The sequence below is a fragment of the Dasypus novemcinctus genome, chromosome 13 (genome assembly GCF_030445035.2).
Source record: "Dasypus novemcinctus isolate mDasNov1 chromosome 13, mDasNov1.1.hap2, whole genome shotgun sequence".
Taxonomy (NCBI): domain Eukaryota; kingdom Metazoa; phylum Chordata; class Mammalia; order Cingulata; family Dasypodidae; genus Dasypus; species Dasypus novemcinctus.
Genome location: NC_080685.1, coordinates 89,469,182 through 89,487,762, shown reverse-complemented (window position 1 = coordinate 89,487,762; position 18,581 = coordinate 89,469,182). Strand labels below are relative to the sequence as shown.

At 56.8% G+C, this 18,581-nt stretch overlaps 1 protein-coding gene across 12 annotated transcripts in view; it reads right to left on the bottom strand.

Moving 5' to 3' along the window:
• Window positions 1–2,589: 2,589 nt before the first annotated feature.
• SOX13 (SRY-box transcription factor 13) overlaps window positions 2,590–18,581 on the bottom strand; it is a 43,977-nt gene continuing 27,985 nt past the window's right edge. For 4 of the 12 annotated variants that reach the window (XM_071207662.1, XM_058275008.1, XM_012525369.4 and 1 more), the window contains exons 2-14: window positions 14,240–14,438; window positions 12,967–13,078; window positions 12,800–12,886; window positions 12,091–12,263; window positions 11,612–11,680; window positions 11,246–11,360; window positions 7,771–7,856; window positions 7,375–7,537; window positions 6,795–6,904; window positions 6,552–6,648; window positions 6,032–6,175; window positions 5,091–5,307; window positions 2,670–4,413 (exon numbers count right to left, since the gene is read on the bottom strand). In XM_071207662.1, the coding sequence (XP_071063763.1) occupies window positions 4,137–4,413; window positions 5,091–5,307; window positions 6,032–6,175; window positions 6,552–6,648; window positions 6,795–6,904; window positions 7,375–7,537; window positions 7,771–7,856; window positions 11,246–11,360; window positions 11,612–11,680; window positions 12,091–12,263; window positions 12,800–12,886; window positions 12,967–13,078; window positions 14,240–14,437 (1,848 nt within the window). In that variant the 5' untranslated portion in view covers window position 14,438 and the 3' untranslated portion in view covers window positions 2,670–4,136. Of the gene's footprint in view, window positions 4,414–5,090; window positions 5,308–6,031; window positions 6,176–6,551; window positions 6,649–6,794; window positions 6,905–7,374; window positions 7,538–7,770; window positions 7,857–11,245; window positions 11,361–11,611; window positions 11,681–12,090; window positions 12,264–12,799; window positions 12,887–12,966; window positions 13,079–14,110; window positions 14,439–18,581 lie in introns of all 12 variants that reach the window. The other 8 variants (XM_058275007.2, XM_012525367.4, XM_058275005.2 and 5 more) reach the window with 5 other exon arrangements.

Below are 18,581 nucleotides of genomic sequence, written 5' to 3'. Positions count from 1 at the left end.
GCACCCCGAGGGGCAGCAGAGGCGACGGCAGCAGCTGCCTGCCAGGTGGAATGTGGCTGTTTAACTTTGGCCTGCGAAAGTACCAGGGTGCCATGGTAACTGGAGTTGGCTCTAGGCAGCAGGGGCCTTCTTAAAGGTCACTGTGACCCAGTGGATAGCAGGATCAAGACTGGGAGTGCTGCGGGGAGGGCATCCCACGTGCCCAGGACCAGGGACGGTGCCAGCTCAGGACAGGTAGGGGCCACCCAGGGTACCCATGGGCCTTTCTGTGGGTGCATTAGCAGTGCCCACCCTCCTTGTTCCTCTCAGACCCACCTCTGGTCCTGGGAAGCAGAAATAAGCAATGTGAAGGCAGCTTTGTTTGCAATCTCCTGGGCCTTCACTGCAACAGTGAGCAGGGAATGGCTGGGACAGCCGTCCCCCTCCCCCAGGGACTGTCCTGTGCCCCTAGGGCCCTGGTGTCACCTGCATCCAAGGAGTCAGCCAGCAGGCACCGCCCCACTGACTTGAGAAAACATTCTCATTCCCCCGGTGCTCTGGGGGAGTGGGCAGGCACGCGGAGGCGTGCAGACGGCCGCCTTCTCTCAGTGCCACCCAGGCTAACCGGCAGCCCTGCCCTCCCCGCTCAGCACCAGGCCTCACCCGTGCCGGGGTCAGCCAGGTCTACTGAGGACTCGTGGGCAGAGGTCCATCTTCCCGTGGGCTCTGACCCCCGGCCCAGCCGCTCATGTGCAGCAGGAGGGGGTGAAGAAAGGCAGTGGGTACACTTGTTCCCGCCTCCCAGGGCGCTCCTGGCTGTGGCACCCATCCGACGTCCCGCCTCATGGGCACCAGTCGAGCTCCTGCAGGGAGCTCTTCCCACCCGAAGGGGACCCTGGGGTGTGACGGCTGCCTCAATGGTTGGAAGAGGGCCGGACTAGGATCCTGGGAGTGGGAGTTGGCAGGTTTTGGCCTCACGTCCCCCCGAGGCTGCTAGGATGTGGGCAAGAGGATCCCAGGACTGGCAGGTGTGGGAAGGTGAGCCTGCCTGGGAGAGTCCCGAGGACACTGCCGGGATTTAGGGTGGAACAGTGGGGGTGGGTAGTGGATGTGATGGAGCAACTCCCCAAGGCGACCACTAGAGGGCAAGCGCGCAGCCAGCCCCGCTCGCGCTCCCCCACCTCTGCGTCTTTTCCACAAGGGCCTGGAGACGGCTTGGCTGCTTGCCCCCTGCCCAGGGCTGGCCCAGGTGCCCAGGTGGGCAGGAGAGAGGAGGCCCAAAGCCCAGAGGGGGCCGGGCTGGGCAAAACCAGGCAGCCAAAGGCCAGCAGCCAGAACGCTTACCTAAGATGCCAGAACCCCAATTCTTGGCGTGTCTTCACTCCCCCCCTCTCCCCAGCTGGTGGCCCTGGACTCAACCACACCTACCTACTCTCACCACCCCCCTCTCCAACTTAGAAATCCCTTTTCCAGCATTCAAGAGCCTCTGCTTGAACACTTCCAGTTTGGGAAGTTCACTATAATTTGAACATCTTGGTTGAGAAGTCGCTCTTTTTGTTAGGTGAAAATATTGGTCTTTGAGTCTAGGTTTTTCCTCACGAGCCACACAGACTGTCTACACCTTTGGCCACCTGCAGTTTTAAAAAAGCAACCTGTCCCTCACCACCTGCCCTAAACTTTTCTGGACTAAACCCCTGGTGGTCTTGATCAGCCCAGCCTCCCTACAGTCCTCTCTGTGCAGGGTGCCTACGGCTGGGACCCTTGGTTTGACAATGCCCTTTCCCAGCCGGAGGGCTAGGATGCACCCACGACCAGTCCTGTGTTGTGTGCATTGGCGCATCACCTCCCTCATGCTGGACATAAACCTCTTTTAATTCGGCCCTAGACAGCTGCCTAACAGCAACCACAACTATTTCTCAAGAACTGCCATTCAGCTTTGCCACCCTCCCTACTAGTGGGATTAGTTTTTTAAACCAAAGAGTTGGTCTTTTTATTGCTCCTCATTCATATGTGTTTAAGGTTTCAGACTACCATTCCAGCCCTTCAGATCTACTGGACCGTTTTTTCTCCTAGTGTGACAAGTAGGTCTTGGAACTCATCGCTCAAAGCCCAAGGCCATAGATAAGAGGCCTGAGCACATCACTAGAGCCGGGGCTTCAGGGGGATTGCACAAACCGGCTTCCGCGGTGTCCTCTGCCACTACTTCTCTCCATTCTAACCACGAGGGTAAGAACCACGGATGAGGCTTAACCCTGTGCTCAGATGAGGGCGCTGAGGCTCAACGGGGAGACCTGACCCCCCAGGCCGTGCAGCCATGCAGCTATTTCAGCTGAAAACCCCATTTTCCTGACTCCTGTTACGACGTTCTTACCACTACGACCTTCTTTCCTACGACCGGGTGGGCACCCGTGGCGAGGTCTGGCTCACCTCCTCGGGGCAGGGCAGTGTCTTAGGGCGCTGGGGACCGTCAGGCCACAGCTTGGCCAGCGCCATCGCCTCCCAGGCCTCATGCCTGAAGCTTCCGCAAGCTGCCACCAGAGGGCAGTGGTGCCCGCGCTGGCGGCAAGTTCAGGCATTCTGGGCTTAGGCCAGCCCTCCTCCAGGGCCAGATTCTGAAAAGGTCTGCTTTTATTATGCCAACAGAAAGCCAAAAAAAAATCCCAGGGAGTGTAAACAGGAGAATGTGCTGGTTAAGTTACTCATTCTTATTATTAACAAAATAAAGCACTATCTATTGTTTACAGTCATAAAAAAGAAACAGCCTGGAGAGAAGTGGGGGCTGGGGATGAGGAGGGAAGTGGAGCAAAGGGCCTGGGGTGGGGGTAGGGGAGGCACAGACCCCACATCTACCTCTGTGGGATTTGGGGTTCCCTTCCCACCCTGACCCCAGGGTTGTTCTGGATCTTAGGAGTCAGGCTCCAGAGGGATTTGATTTTCTTAGGGAAGTGACTTGGGAAGCTGATCAGGAGCTGAGACATATTCCTAGTGCAGGGAGGGGAGAGGGCAGGGCCGAGGCGGGAGGGAAAAGACAAAGGAAGGGGTCAAAGTCTCCTCACCAACCCCTTCCAAGAATGGGGGGCCCCTCACCCCCATCCCAGGTGGGAGGGAGGAATAGAGCACAGCTGCCTCGGGGACCCTGGCCCTCCAGGGCCTCTGTCCGGGACAGGAAAGGGGGGGGCCCCCTCTCCCCCCGCTCCTGGGACTTGGGACCGGACGGGGCTGGGGCACCAGGACAAAGCCCCGTGCAGGCCAAGACGCATTCCCATGCTGCTCCCAGCTAAAAACGGCTCCGTGGGAACCGACCGGGCAGGCAGGAGGTCAGGCCGATGGGCCCAGGGAGTCCAGAGGGTGTCAGAGGGGCAGGGACAGGCACCCAGGAAGGGAGAGAGACAAAGAAGGCCCTGCACAGAGACAAGGACAGAGATGAACGCACACGGGACGCACAGAACCTGAGACGCCCAGGACTGACAAAGAGGTAGCAATTTGGGGACACAGAGAAGCACAGACAGAGGCCCCCAGAGAAGCAAGAGTGGCATTGAGAGACACACCCATGGGAAGTCAGCCACAGTGCCTGGCACATGGTGGGCACTCAATAAATATGTTGTGCAATGAACCAACAGAGGAAAACACACGCACGCGCTCATACAAACACAGCAGCAGCCAGAGGCACGATGGGCTCGGCAGAAGATAAAGACAGAAGGGGACAGTTCGGCCCTTTTGCACAAAGTACAAAATGATCCCGGTGACAAGAGGAGTGGTCTTGGGGGATGTGGGCAGGGCTGTTGATCCCACGGCGTGGCTGGTCCAGCCAGGACAAGAATGGAGACAAAGCATGTGGCCCCAGGGGACAGGTCTGTCACTTCAAGACCCCCAGGTGGACAGACCTGCAGGAGGGGACCGACATCCAGTGTCCCCTGGCCATGGGCCCCAAGGACAAGGAGCGCAGCTGGCTCAGCCCAGCACCACTGGCCAGGCCCCACCCACACCTGCAGGTATGCCCTTAGGCGTGGCGGGAAGGGGCATCTCCCCTCGGGAATGTATCTACAGCTGCACAGGCGTGCCCATCTCCCGGGCACACCGAGTCCAAGTACCAACACGGTCCCGAGCGGCTCGCCGTGCCCATCAAGGGAGGCGGGGCCGGGCCCACCGGGCCGAGCTCAGTCTGTGAGCACCACCAACTCCCCGTCGCTCTTCTCTTCGCCCTCCGAGTCCTCGTCCTCGCTGTACCGGTACATCTCGCCGTCGGCCATCGAGTGCCTGTCCTCCGTGCCCTCGCCCTCCTCCCTGAGGCTGCAGGTATTCACGATGACAGGCATGTTGGGGTCCAGGCTCTGGGGCACATAGTGCTCGACCAAGGGCTGGGCCAGGGGCACGCCTGCCGCCCGCGGGAACAGGGCGTCCGCGGAGCTCAGCTGCGCCTGGCCGGCCTGTGGGCTGCGGGGTGGAGAGGAAGCGAGTTCACCCACCCACCCTCACCTCCACCCCTGACCCCTCGGAGCACACACTCCCCCCGCCACCCCTGGGCTCCGTGACTCGTGACCCCTTAGCTTTCTCGTGGCCAAACCCACCTTCAGCTACAGCCACACACCACCTGCACACGTGGAGGCCCAGGGCCACAGGGGTGTTCAGCAAATACTGAAGAGAGTGACCCAGAGTGTCTGGGGCTGTTCTGAGACCATTTTCTTGGAAGATGGTGTGTCAGTCCCATTTTGGGAAATTTTATCCTAGGGTATCAAACTCCTAGCGGAGCTCCTGTTTCGAGTCAAGAATCCTTCTGTCTGATGAATGTTTTAAACTGCTGCACCCCTGACTTTTTGAGCTAGTCAGAAATGAGATCACAGGCACGTTTCTCGAGGGACCCGTGGCCAGCTCCCAGCACTCAGTCAGTCACCTGCCAATTATCCTCACCCAGCAAGTAGACACACACAGCCACCCTGGAGTCACGTGCACAGGCCCTGCCACACACGGACCGCTGACTCGCAGCAACTACACGTGTGCGCGCACACGCACCGCAGCCTGGGAGCCGCGCACAAAAGGCCCCCCGCACGCTGACACACACACACACACACACACACACACGTCTCTCGGCTGCCTGGGGAGGGTCCACTCACGGGATCACGTAGCTCTGGCGGGCGTCCTGGCGCCGGGTCCTCATCAGGGCCTTGTACTCGCCCACCCGCAGCCGCTTGCCCTCCACGATGCAGGTGCGCTTGGGCCGCGGCTTGTACTTGTAGTCAGGGTACTTCTCCAGGTGCTGCCGGCTCAGCCTCGCCTGCTCCTCATAGTAGGGTTGCTTCTCCTGGTTGCTCATGGCCTTCCAGCGGGAGCCTGGCAGCGCGCGGGGCAGGCGGTCAGGGGCGGGCGCCGACCACCCCCAGCCCTCTCTGCGAACCCTGCAGTCCCCTAGACGGCTTTGGTCCCCAGGAGTGCCAACAAGGTGATTATGTGCAAACGCCTAGCAAGGGCCCATCGTGGGGGTTGCTTGGAGGGAGAGCAAATGAAGGAACGAAGTTGGCGTGTAGGGGCACACAATCCCAGCTCAAGACTCAGGACCCACCCGCGTCCCAAACATGCCAGAGGCCTCCCGGTTTGCATAAACAAAATAGCAGCCGCCCCAGGCTCCTTTCTCCATCAGGACAAAATACCTGGTCTCCCTGGAGAAGAGACCTGCACTGACCCTAGGGGAGCCTCAGTCTTGCAAACAACTGCCCTCTTCCAGGCCCACCTGCCCTGCCCCACTCCCTCCTTGGAGGCCTCCAATCAGGCTGTGGAATTTTAAAAACCTTTCTACTGACAGCCCACCAACACCAGCCCCTCCTGCGTCCTGCCAGAGGCAGCTCCAAGGCTCTGGGCCAAGAACGGAAGGTCTGGGTGACCGGGTGGGCGGGGGATGGCAGGGCTAAGAGTTGTGTCACACACCCCTGGCGTGCCTGGGGGCAGGTGCTACCAGGAGAGCCCCACGGTGGTACGAGACAGGCCGCCCCACACCCCGATTCCCGCACCGGGCTCCCCGTGTGCGGGGCATCGCCCGCCGGCCGCCGCGGGTCCTCACCGAGGATCTTGCTGATGCTGGAGTTGTGCATGTCCGGGAAGGCCTGGAGGATCTTCCGCCGTTCGTCCTTGGCCCACACCATGAAGGCGTTCATGGGCCTCTTGATGTGGCTGCTGCTCCGGGACTCGGGGAAGTGGCGGGAGCCTGGGGTAGGGGCGGAGCGAGCGGGGCCGCTGTCGGGAGGTGAGGACCCCCGCGCAGGCGAAAGGCGCGGCCCCACCTGACCACCAGGGGGCGCGGGAGGGGCTCCCGCGGCGATGGCCAGAGGCAGGTGCAGAGAGGGCGCAGGGGACCCAGATAGACAGGGACAGACCCACGGGGCCAGGGGTACAAGGCACTGCGAGGAGGGAGCGCAGGGGCGCTCAAGAGGCCCAAGATACAGGAAAGCAGACCCGGAGACAGGGCCAGGAGAGGCACCCGAGCGGCACGCCTGGAGGCTCCGCAGACAAAAGAAGGGACCCCCCCTGGCCCTGAGGGCACCAGGTGGAGGCGCCCAAAGCCTGGGGCCCGGAGCCCTCACCATCCATGTCGCAGCTCAGCATGGCTTCTTCCAGTGGGTGCACACAGCTCTCCTCCAGCCGCTCCTTGGCTGGGGACGAGTCCAGGCTGATGAGGTCCTGGGGTTGACAGGGACAGCCTGGACACCATGTCTTCTGCACGCCGCCCCTCCTGTCCCTCCCTTTGGTGGCCTCAGATGCTGTCTCTCCCACCCCGGCCATCATCCTCCCACTGCTCCCAGGTGCCGGGGTGCTGGAACCCGTACCTTACGGAAGGGGGGGTTGGGGGAGCTTTCCAAGGACCCACTGTGGCTGTGCAGCAGCTGCCGGGCATCCTGGATGGCTTTGGTGACAGCGTCCCCTTCACCGAGGAATCCTGTGGATGGGGAGAGGAAGAGAAGGAAGAGGGAGTTGAGGGGTCCACCCAGCCGGAACCCACACTTGACCCTGCTGTGCCCTTCATCAGCCTCTGTGCCTGCCACGCTGTAACTGTGCTATGGCTAGCAGCCCTCTCACCCGGCCACCCAGGCTGCTGCCCTGCACACCCCAAGGGGCACCATTTACAGTGGCTGCAGTGCAGCTAAGAGGCTAAAACAGAAGCCCCGGGAGCATTCAGTGGCCTGAACCCCTGAGACCCAGATAGATACAGTGAGGGGGGACCTGAGAAAGGGACTCTTATGAAACAATGAATGCTGGATCTACTAATAAAAGACACCCAAAAGAGCAAGTGTGCCCCCTTGTTTTAACCCAGAGAGGGGAAGGGGCCTGCCCAAGGTCCTATCAGCCTCCCTGGCTCTCCCCTGGGAACAGGCCTGATGGAAAAGGTGTCGGCAGCAGAAGGCTTACCCAGAGGCAGGCTGGGGGGGCTGGCCTGCAGGTCGCAAGTGGGAGCCCCGTGGCTGGGGGGGCGGGGCCCGCAGTTGCTCATCTTCAGGCTGGGGGAGCTGGAGCTATTGGGCAGCTCGGCGGCCTTGGGCTTGGCTGTGAGGTTCAGGGGCTGGGAGGGCTCCTGAGAGAGACCCAGAGGGCCAGAGGGTGGCAGAGTCCCCAGGAGGGCAACAGGGTGAGAGAGAGACAAGGAGAGAGGTGAACAGAAAAAGAAGTGAGATAGAAGGAACGGGTGAACAAGGACAAAGAAGGCCAGCAGCCCCCCATTCCGCCCCCGCCCCGATCCCCCAGGAAAGCAGCTAGCAAACACATGCCAGGGAGCAAGCCGCAGGCCAGCTGGGCAGGGGACGGTACCTGCAGGGGGTGGTGGGTGGCCACGGCCCCAGGCCTCTTCACCACTGGGACAGGAGGGCTGTGCAGCAGCTGCAGCGGATACTCCACTATGAAAAGGCGGCAAGGAGAAAAGTCCTGGATGAGCACAGAACAGCAGACGCCCTGCTTGACGAGGTCCCAGCACCAAAAGGTGGCAGAGGCTCGGGGCTGGCCTAGCTTGGCGCCAACCACTGCCTTCCCCAGCCCCAAAGTGCTGCTGGGGACCTCCCTAAGCCCTCGTCCCCCGCTGGCATCGTCACCCTGTTCCTGCCCTTTCCAACTCTAAAGAGTGTGCCAGACACTGGAGTCCCAGCCTGATGGTGAGATGAGACAAGAGCGCACCATCTATTCATTCTATTGATACTTCTATTTCGTACCTACTATGTGCAGGGTACAAGAACAGCTACCTATTATGTAGCACATCACATGTGCCATTATGTCACAGTAATAACAGTGTCAAAATACGTGTTGGTTTCCTAAAAGAACAACCGTGTTGTGGTAGGCACAAGTATGTACCCCAGAAAAACATGTCCTTAGTCTTAATCCGTTTCCTGTGGGTGTGGATCCACAGGACCTTGTGAAGAAGTTATTTTTAGTGAGGGTGGGGTGGCCCGCTGAATTCGAGGGGTCTCGAAGCTGTTACTGAAGGTCGTACAGAGAAGGCCACGAGGAGAAAGGAAGAGGCTGCCATGAGCATGGCCATGGGACAGAAGGGCCAAGAACCCAGGATCGCTGGCAGTCGGTTCCAGAACGCCACGGTCTTTGGGGAGAAAGCACTGGCTTGCTGGTGCTTCGATTTTGGACTTCTCCTGCCCTCAAAACCATGAGCCAATAAACCTGTGTGAAGCCAATCAGCCCATTTTGTGGTGTGTGTGATCGCAGCACGAAACCTAAGACGCCCGTGAAGCACCATTTACGGATACAGAAACTGTGACCTGGAGACATTAAGTGGGTTGCCCACGTGGTTAATAAATAGCAGCACTGGGATTTGAATGCAGGCCCCTTGGACTCCACGGCCCGTCCTTTCCCCTCTCAATGGCAGACAGTCTCTTCTATCTACCCTACCACACTCAGTCTCAGCCAAGCCTAACGTCAAGGAGCTAACAGTTCAGTGGAGAAATAAGCCATGTATACAGACTACCAACCACACGGCAGGTGACAATCTGGGCCGCAGAGGTGGTGGGCCACAGAAATTGTTCCAACTGGCGCAACCAGAACAGGCTTCCTGGGGGAGTGGAGATGTGAGCTCATGCCTGCAAAATGGGCAGGATTCAGGTAGGCAGAGATGGAGCAGTGGTTGGAGGAGTGAGATGTGGCAAGTAAGACTGATCACATGGGCAAATTTAGATCAGAGGCCCTTGAAAGCCAAGTTCAGGCATGCAGGGCTCTAAGCAACGTGGCACTATCAAAGGCTTGTGAGCTGGGGAGGGACATTATTCATATCCAGCTTTAGGAAGGGGAACCTGGCAGCCTAAACGCCCCCTGCTTGCTAGGATTCTGGAGCAAAGCATGCAAGAGGCCAGGCTGTTTTTCTTGCCTCCCCATCTCCAGAAAGCCTCCTGTGGTCCTCTCTCCCCGGCCAGGCCGCTACCCTCCTGGCCTCCACAGCTCTGCTTCAGATTCCTCAGGAGCTGCAGAGGTTTTGTGCCACTGCCCTGCCCTGTACCATCAGCCCGCCCCATTGCCCAGGTCCCTCCAGCGAAGCAGAAACTTCCTTCACTGACTGCTTCAGTCTTTGTGTTTCCCCTTCACCCCACCCTTCAGAGCCTGGCACAGAACCAGCCAGGAGCCAAAAGTCAGTGGTGCCGACAAGGCCAGGGTGTGGGCCTGAAGGAGCTTGGCTAGTGGATTTCCTGCTCCTTCTCTTTCCCACCTGTGAAACAGGAAAGATGGGCCAGGGGAGTGACATTAAAGCTGGCCACACTTGTGGGGACATTATGGGCAGCTTTTCTGCCCCGTCCCATGACCCTTCAAAAGGAGCCATTCTAAGAGAGCCTACAGCTGCAAGCAAGAGGGTTCCACCCAGCAGCCATGTGGAAGCACAGCCCTCTCTCAACTAGCGGTGGATGGGCATCACCATCCCAGAGTCCTCAGGATTGGGGAATAAAATATGGACTAGAGTGGATTTACTGGTATTCTACTATAGGCTTACTGTGATTCTAGCCATGGAAGAAATTATATCATTGATGTGGAGACAGTGGCTACTGGAGTTGCTGAAGGCAGGGAGAGGGAAGAAGAGGTGTGATATGAGGGCATTTTCAGGATTTGGAATTGTCCTGAACAACATTGCGATGACAGACACATGCCATTACGTATTTTGCCATAACCTACAGAGTGGAGTGGGAGAGAGCATAAACTATAATCTATGTGGTGCGGCAGTGCTCCAATATGTGTTCATCAATTGGAATGAATGTACCACGCTAATGAAAGAAGGTGTTAATGTGGGGAAAAGTGGGAGGAGTGGGGAGTGGGGCATATGGGAATCCCTTAAATTTTTTTAATGTAACATTGTATGTAATTCAAGTATCTATTAAAAACAAATAAAAAACATTAAAAAAAAAGGGGAGCCACTTACCATGGCCTCATAACTCTGTCTCCAGGCCTGCTGCTGATGCTGTCACCCCGTCACTAAATTACTCAAAACCCCCCTACTCAGCCCTGCCTCCAGTTGGGTCCCCCCTCATGGGTGAGGTCAATTCAGATCACCCACAACCAGAGCAACAATACCTTCTCGACTCAGTCATTCAAACGTGCCCCATGTCCTATAGAACAAAATTCCAGACTCCAAGCTCAGCCCCAGCTGCCCTCCCAGCCCATCCCTCCACCCGACGTGCCCTCCACTCAACTCCAACAACCCTGCAGATTCCGGCCTCAGGACCCAAGGCTGGACCCGCCCTTTCCCCCAGCCGAGCCCTCTACCCTCAGCCTCCCACTTCATCTTCCCGAGGCCCACCCACTCCCACCCACTCCCACCAAGAAGCCGTCTCAGTCCCGTTAGTACTGTCTTCCTTCTCCCTTCCCAGACTGAGCTCAAAGGACGTTATTTTGTCGCCCCTGTGGCCACCCAGCAAAAACAGTGTCTGGCACGTGGTTGGTGCCCTCTGGACTTGCAGACATTCGGTGACTTGAGTGGAAGGCAGGAGTGACACAGTGAGGGCCAGACACGAGTGGGAAGGTAGAAGTCCCAGTAAATGGACGGGTCGTGTATCAGGCCTGAGGAGGCAAGTCCTCCAATGATGGCATTATCTGCTATCTGGAAAGCACTTGACGGCTTTCCAAGTGCTATGTCTTTTCATTTGCTCGGTAACGTTCACAAAGAAGGAATGATTTGTCTACTTGGAAAGAGGCAAACACTGAAGCCCAGCGAGGCCCTACAGCAAATTACTGGATGAGAGCGGTGCCAGGCCTCCTTCCCTGACCTGGGGGAGCAGCCCCCCGCTCTCCACCCCTCACTCACCTGGTTTGCAGGGGATGGGCTGGATAGGCAAAGCCAGCTGGGAGTCGGGGGTGACGGGCAGAGGTTGGTGGCTTGGGGGGAAGGCTGGGATCATGACATATGGCATGTTGACCTGCTGAAGGCAGAGAGACCCTGCATGAGTTCCTGGGGCCCCTCTGTGGTCAGCCCAGGAAATAGACTGGGGAATGAGCAGATAAAGCACAAATAAGATTCCACGCCCCCCACCCCTCTTCAGGGCCACGATCCTGCTTGGGGCAACTCTAGCTGCGAAAACCCCCCTTGTTCCCTCCCTGCCCCCAGCCCTCTCCAGGCCGGGGTCAAGCCCCTCCAGCCCCTGCTCTTCTGTCCCTCCGCCCTCCCCTCTACCTGTATCTGCTGCTGAAGGAGGTTGATCTTGTGCTGCTGCTGGATTAGCTGTTGCTGCTGCTTAGCAATCTGGTTGAGAGGGAAGAGTGGGCAAAAAGGACTGGACGTGAGCCCCCGCAGAGCCTGCCCGGTGTGACCTCACCCTGCCTTCCACACTGGGCAGACCCCCGAGGGGAGCGGGCCGGGTAGGGGCAGAGGCAGAACAGTCGACCCTCAGAGTGTGTTCTCCTCCCGTGGGGAGCGCCCCCTCCCTCGGAGGCCAGCTGTATATGCCGCAGAGCCCTTCTGTACCTGCACCCAGCCTGGACGCCCATGATCAGCCGAAGGCAAGAATACTGCAGCCCCTGCCCACAGCCCTCTCCCCAGGGGCCCCCAGGCCTTAGCCTGCCCCGGCTAGGCCTGTCCCCAAGGTGCTCCCCCTCCAGGTCCTGGCAGGGCCCATTCCCTGGAAAGAAAGCCGACCACCGGGCCAGGCCGACCTGCTCCTGCTGCTGCCGCGCCAGCTCCATCTGCTGCTGCTGCTTCTCGAAGAGCATGGCGGCCATGTTCTTCTGCTCCGAGTGCGCCGTCAGGAGTTGGTCCCGCAGGGTAGACAGCTGGTGGATCATGACTAAAAGCTGGAGCTCCTTCTCTGCCAGGCTCTCCTGGGTCCCTGTCCACAGTGAAAGAGCCACCATAGAGGTTTTTCATGTTCGACTGCCCAGCTGCCTATCTATCTACCCACCTGACATTTATTGAGCAACTGCTATGTCCCAGGCCCCTGTGAGGCTCATAGCCCAGTGTCTGGCACATGGTACTCAACCATTTAGTTCTTCCCTGCCTTCCAAGTGAGCTGCTCATCGGAAGCAGGGGTTCATTCCTAAGTGCCAGGCTGCAGACCATTTGGAGTCCTCGCGACATGCCCAAGGCTGAAGATCCCTTGGAAACAGCCTGATTGATCCCATGGGAATTGATTCCCACCAGGCCACTCCTCATGGCAATGGGCCAGACCTAGTGCTTGAGGACCCCGGATGAGGGACAGTGACCCCCTAGGCCCAAGCAGGAGACAGAGGGGCACAGGCATCCACACCCGAGTCCGGGGGCCTCTTTCCATGAATTGTCCTCTAGAACCAGACCACACGGCCTGGCCGGGCCAAGAAGAGGAAAGCGGGCCTCCAATGGCTCCCTGCCCACCCACGCGGGCTTCACCTTTGACATCTTTGGATTCCACAGAGCTCCTTCCCAGAAACCTCTCCTTCCAGTCACTGGACAGCAGCTTCTCAATGGCCGGCATGACTGGAAGACACCGAGAGATGAGGAGCGGCTGTCTTAAGGCCTGCCGCCAAGCCCCCGCCTCACGAGCGCGGACACCTCACCTTCTTTTAAATTCCGGTTGAAGTCCAGCTTCTCCTGGCTTCCAGAAGCAGCCTCTACAGCTTCTGGTCTCTTGGGTTCTGGGGACCCATTGCTCTCTGGAGAGCTACAGTCCTGCAAGACACCCTGAATTGTCACTGTCACCGCCAAGAGAAGGGCGAGACAGAGCACAGGGAGGGCTGGGCATCCCGGAGATGCTCCCCAGGGCAATTTCAGATTCTCTACTCAAGCCTTGCTACTCCACCCAGTAGAGCCTGCCTTCCCCTCACCTTCTGAACCTCTGCTCTGAAAAGAACAAAAGAGCTGGGTTTCAGTCCAGGCTCGGTGACTCAGGAGGGGCCTGCGCTCACATGAGTCTCTGAACTTCTCTGACCCTCACCTCCCTCTTCTGGAAATGGAAATACTAATACCTCCCCATCTTCGGATTGCTGCTGGGATCAAGGGCGTTGATGTATGTCGATAGGGCTGGGAAGGCAGAGTCAGCTCTTAATTATTACTCCCCTGCATCCAGTGGGTTCCTCCCAGGGCCCCCACCCCAACCTCCTTAAGAAGCCCTCCCTTCTGCCCTCTTCTTACCTAAGTGCGTTCCACCCTTTCAGGCCCAGCTTGAGGCCCCACTCCTCCAGGAAGTCCTCCTTGGTCAACACCTCCCACTCCCCCAGCTGGATCCCTACTCTCAGTCCCAACACCATCCTCATTTTCGCTTTTTTGGCTTGTGATTATATTTATGCTCCCTTCGTATCTCTGCTGCATGGAATCAGCACTTTTAAGAGCTACGAGAATCTTCGTGATCACATATTCCAATTCCCTCATTTTAAGACTACACTGTCTTTAACAGCAACTTAACGCTTTTTTGGGTGATAAGGTTGGTTTCCTCAAAAAAAGCTGGTCGATTGCTTTTAAGTCACACTTCCAGTGAGTCTATCTCATCACCCCAGCTAGTCCTCAGAGGCAAGGACTAGGACACACACATTAACGAGCGCCAGGAGTGGTGGTGTCAGCGCATAGTAGGTGGTCAGGTGAGTGCTGGAGTTTGTCCCCGCCCGCCCTGGCAGGTGACCTGGTGTCCAGCCTCACACTGTACTTGGAGCCCTCCCCTCTCCCCTAAGCGGCCTCTTGCCCCAGCGGGGAAGTTTCCTGCCGCACCTGCTGCCCGGCTCGAGGCGTGCACCTGCCGCAGCCTAGCGCGGAGGCCAGGTGTGGTGCGTGGGCGTGACGCTGCAGAGGCAGGGCTGGGGACCCCGACCCAGGAGCCCCTGGCAAAGTGCTGAGCACCTGGGCTGGAGCTTGGGGGTCCACACCCTCCTGGGGCGCCCGGGCCAGGTCTCCAGTCTGGGGTTCGGCTGCGGCGGCCGACCCCTGGGGGGCCTCGTGGCCAGGGTCCTTCTTCTCCTCTGACTTGATGGAGCAGTTCACCATGGTGCCAACGCCATCCAGGGCCAGCTGCGCAGAGGTGGGGCTCCTCATGGACATCCTGTCGGAGGGGGACACGGTGAGCTGCGAGAGACCCGGGGGCCCAGACACAGACTCGCGCCCCGAGGCCCCGAGCCCCTGAGGCAGCGACTTCGCCAGCGGCGGCCCCGCCCCCGCACCTCCAGACACCCTCGAGGGGCCACATCCACTCACACAACCTGAAGGCTTATATTTTGGAACTCACAGTGAAAAATTAGAAAAGGCTCTTCTGTCCCTCTTTTTGTTGGTTTGTTAAAATAAAGAGGTCTAGAGAAGACTGGGTCCAACCGTTAGCTCTCCCTGCCTGCTGCTATGTTGGGATGAGCGAGCTGACGGGTTCCCCTAAGGAGACCAGAGATTATTAACTGGTTGTTTCTGAACCCAAGAGGGCCAAAGATTATATATATATATATATAATACATATATATTATATAGTGTGTGTATGCATGTTTATATATGTGTATGTATTTGTAATTAATTACCAAAATTTTTAAATCAAATGATAGCACATAGAAATATGGATTTCTATGAAAGTTGGCCTGTGACAATGTTCTGGAACAGGGTAGCAGCTACTTTCAATGGATAGGACAGTTTACCTTATTCTCCACCACTCCCTAATACCCCCTTCCCCGAAGAAACCAAATATCAACTGCCCTATTAAAATAATGCTTATGCTGTTTTCCCCCCTTACAGTAAGCTTAAGATAAAAGTGAAATATTTCCTGTATTCAGGTATTGAAGGCTAAGAGAATGGGTGGCTTTAAGAAATATATTTTCTTAAATCTAGCTAGTGCCTCTCATTTAGAGTTTGGCCTGAAGGCATGAGAATTTATGATCCATGATTTAAGCAGTCAATATACCTGGCAGACTCTCCAGGCACTGGCTGAGCCATGGCTGGATCTTGGGGAACAGTTACCAGGGGTCATGTCTGGCTCAGGGCTGGAGCCCCAGATGCCCATAGCTCATCCACTCACTGTCCAGTCACTGGGCAGGCACCCCAGGATTCAATCAGGGAGGCACGGATTCCAGGAGGGACACACAGCGGGTTCCGAGTGTGTGTGAGTCCTGGTGCTACTTGACAAACTGAGTGGTCGCTAGTCCACAGTGGGTGGTGACGACCTTGGGCAACTCTCTCCACTCCTCGGTTTCCTCATCTGAAGATGAGCGTGACGAGAGCCCCCACCTCCTGTGGATTATGAGCTGATATTTGGCACGTGTTTAGACGGGTGCATGGCGCTCGTTAGCAATGGTGTTGGTTAAAACACTGCCACTTGGACCGCAGGCCAAGGAGCTGCAGCTTCAGCACAGTTAAGAGGCAGCCCTGAGTCCCCCCATCAGAATCTGGGGATGGGGGTGGTGGTGGTAAAATAAACATAAAATATACCGTAAGTGACATTTAGTATAGTACATCCACAACGCTGTACAACCACCATCACTGTCTAGTTCAAGAGCATTTCCATCATCTCAAAAAGAAACCCCCTACCCCTTAGCAGTCACTCACTATTGCCCCCTCCCCAGCAACCACCAATCTGTTTTGTCTTTATGGATTTGCAGACTCTGGATACTTCATATAAATGGAATCATGCAACATTTGTCCTTTCTGTGTCTGACTTGTTTCATTTAGTACAATGCTTTCAAGGTTCATCCACTTGTAGCATGCATCAGAACTTCATTCCCTTTTACAGCTGAATAATATTCCATTGCATTTGTTTATCCATTCATCAGTTGACCTGCACTAGCATTGTTTCCGGAAACTCTTTTAACAAGGGCCTCCAGGTGATTCTGATCCGTGCTAGCTTGAGAAGCATCGTTAAATAAAATTTTTAAGAAAGAAAAGCATAATAAAATAAAAACAAAAAATAATTTAAAAAAGAAAATTTTTCCAAAATCTTTACAGAGATTAAAATTGCAAGGTATATAAAGCAAAAAGCAGGTGTAATAAAAGATTTGTTAAATTAAATTGCAGGTACCATATAATATTCACACTATCAACTCTGTACAGTAAAATGTTTCTTATAACAGGTATAATGAATAATGCATTGTTATAGTGCCATATGTAATAGGGTACACGTGCAGTACTTTTAACCAAATTACTAAAAGAGCATTATGGTTGAGTAAATATCTAGGTACTTAATTTGATTCCGTCCTACAGCCCAGACCGGGCTGGCCTCTCCGGCTCAACGACTCAAGGTGCAAGGTTCCCCAGCCACCCCGGCTGGGAGGGGAGAGAAGGGCGCTCCTGACCTTAGAACCCAGGCCACGCCCCCCGGGTGGGAGAAGATACCCCAGCCCAGCTCGCGCTGCCCGGGGCTCAGGGTCCAGCTCGGGTCCCCTCCCCACTGCCCAGCGCCCTGCCCTGGAGGGCATCCAGGAAGCAGGAGGCTCAGCCCATCCGGGCCCAGGGAGGGGCGGCAAGGAGTGGGGGTGGGGGAAGTCGGGGAGGGGTATTATCCTGAAGCCGAGGGCAGCAATTACATAACAAACAAACCCCGGGCTCAAGCTGTGAATTAATCAAACCGCTGAAAATAAAACCTTCCTCTCAGGAACTTCAGACAAAAGAAATGAAAACAACCAGGCTGGCTGGAAAATAAAAGGCAGCAGCACTGAAAGGGGGACAAAAGGAAACCAGACAATAGGGTGTTGGACAAAAGCAATAAAGCCAAAGGAAGTGTGACAGGCGAACAATGCGGGCCTGTGGGCTTCTGATCCCCAGCCCGGCTCTCCGCCACCGCAGCCCCACACCCACTGCTCCGGCCGTGGGCGGGCCACCAGGTCGCCGCCTCCCGGGACTTGGGACGCAATGTTTTTCCTCCTCCATTCAGTCGCAACTCTGTGGCCTTCCAGCTCCTACCCTTCCTTGCCCCCCCCCCCCCCGCAGCCCAGAGAGCCGGGCAGCCGCGGCTGCAGCAGGAAGAAGCGTGGTTAGATCAGCAGGGACTGGACGGCTTAAAGGCCTCGGGTGGCAATGGCCACTGCTTCCCCAGTCCTGACGCCCCCACCCCAGGGCTGAAGGTGCAGGCAGAGGAGGTGATGCCCTGTTCTGATCACCTCTAGGACTGCGCTGACAAGTAAGGTGGCCACAACCCCCTGTGGCTCCTGGGCACTTGAAATGTGGCCAGTCCGATAGAAATGCAAGCTTAACAGACACACCAGGGGAGCGGATGTAGCTCAAGCAGTTGAGCACCTGCTTCCCATGTTCGAGGTCCCGGGTTCGTTCCCCCATACCTTCTAAAAAAAAAAAAAAAAAAAAAACCCACCGGATTTCAAAGACTCAGTATGAAAAAAAAAAAAGTAAAATATCCCATTAATAATTTCTGTGATTGATTACTTGTTGCACAATTGACTAAACAAGCCATTAAAATTAATTTCACCTGTTTCTTTTTACTGTGGCCAATTAGAAAATTAAAAATTACACATGTGGTTTGCACCCTATTTCTACTGGATATCGCTGCACTAGGGCATCCCCCTCTGAGCTTGATGGCCTCTTCTTTCCACCTTAACCCCCCAGGGTGTCTCCAGCTGGGCACTGTGGACGTCTTTACATTGGGGAACCCACCTCCTGGGCCCCCAACGGCCTCATCCTGGCCCCCAGGAGAGTGCCTGGTAACAAATGGTTCCTTGGGACCAGCTGAGTGGGCTTGGAGGTGCCATCTGTCCACTTGGTGCTCGCCAGATAAACCTGCCAGACCCTGCTGCCCAGACAAGGGTCCTTCTAGGCCCACTGCAGGTGACGGCCCGACCACGGGGGTCGCGACAGGCCCTGGGTTGGCCCCCTTTGGGCCCATCCCTCACGGAGAGCACTCTCGGGTCTCAGTTCTGGGGCAGCGTTTCCGGCACCTCTTTGGCACCCGCCCCGTCCCCTCCCCAAGCACAGCTCTTTCACAGCCTTGTGGGACCAAGGTTGCTGCGGCAGTGGGTCTCTCTGTGAGGAGCACCCGCCCAGCCTATGCGCCCTTCCCCGGGGGCAGGAGCCAGGGCCACAGACTAACGAAGGGGAGAAAGGGAGCGAGGTAGTTGTGCAGTCCCTGCTCTGTCACTCATCAGCAGAGTGTCACAGGAGCCAGGGCCACAGACTAACGAAGGGGAGAAAGGGAGCGAGGTAGTTGTGCAGTCCCTGCTCTGTCACTCATCAGCAGAGTGTCCCTGCACGAGTGGCATCACCTCTG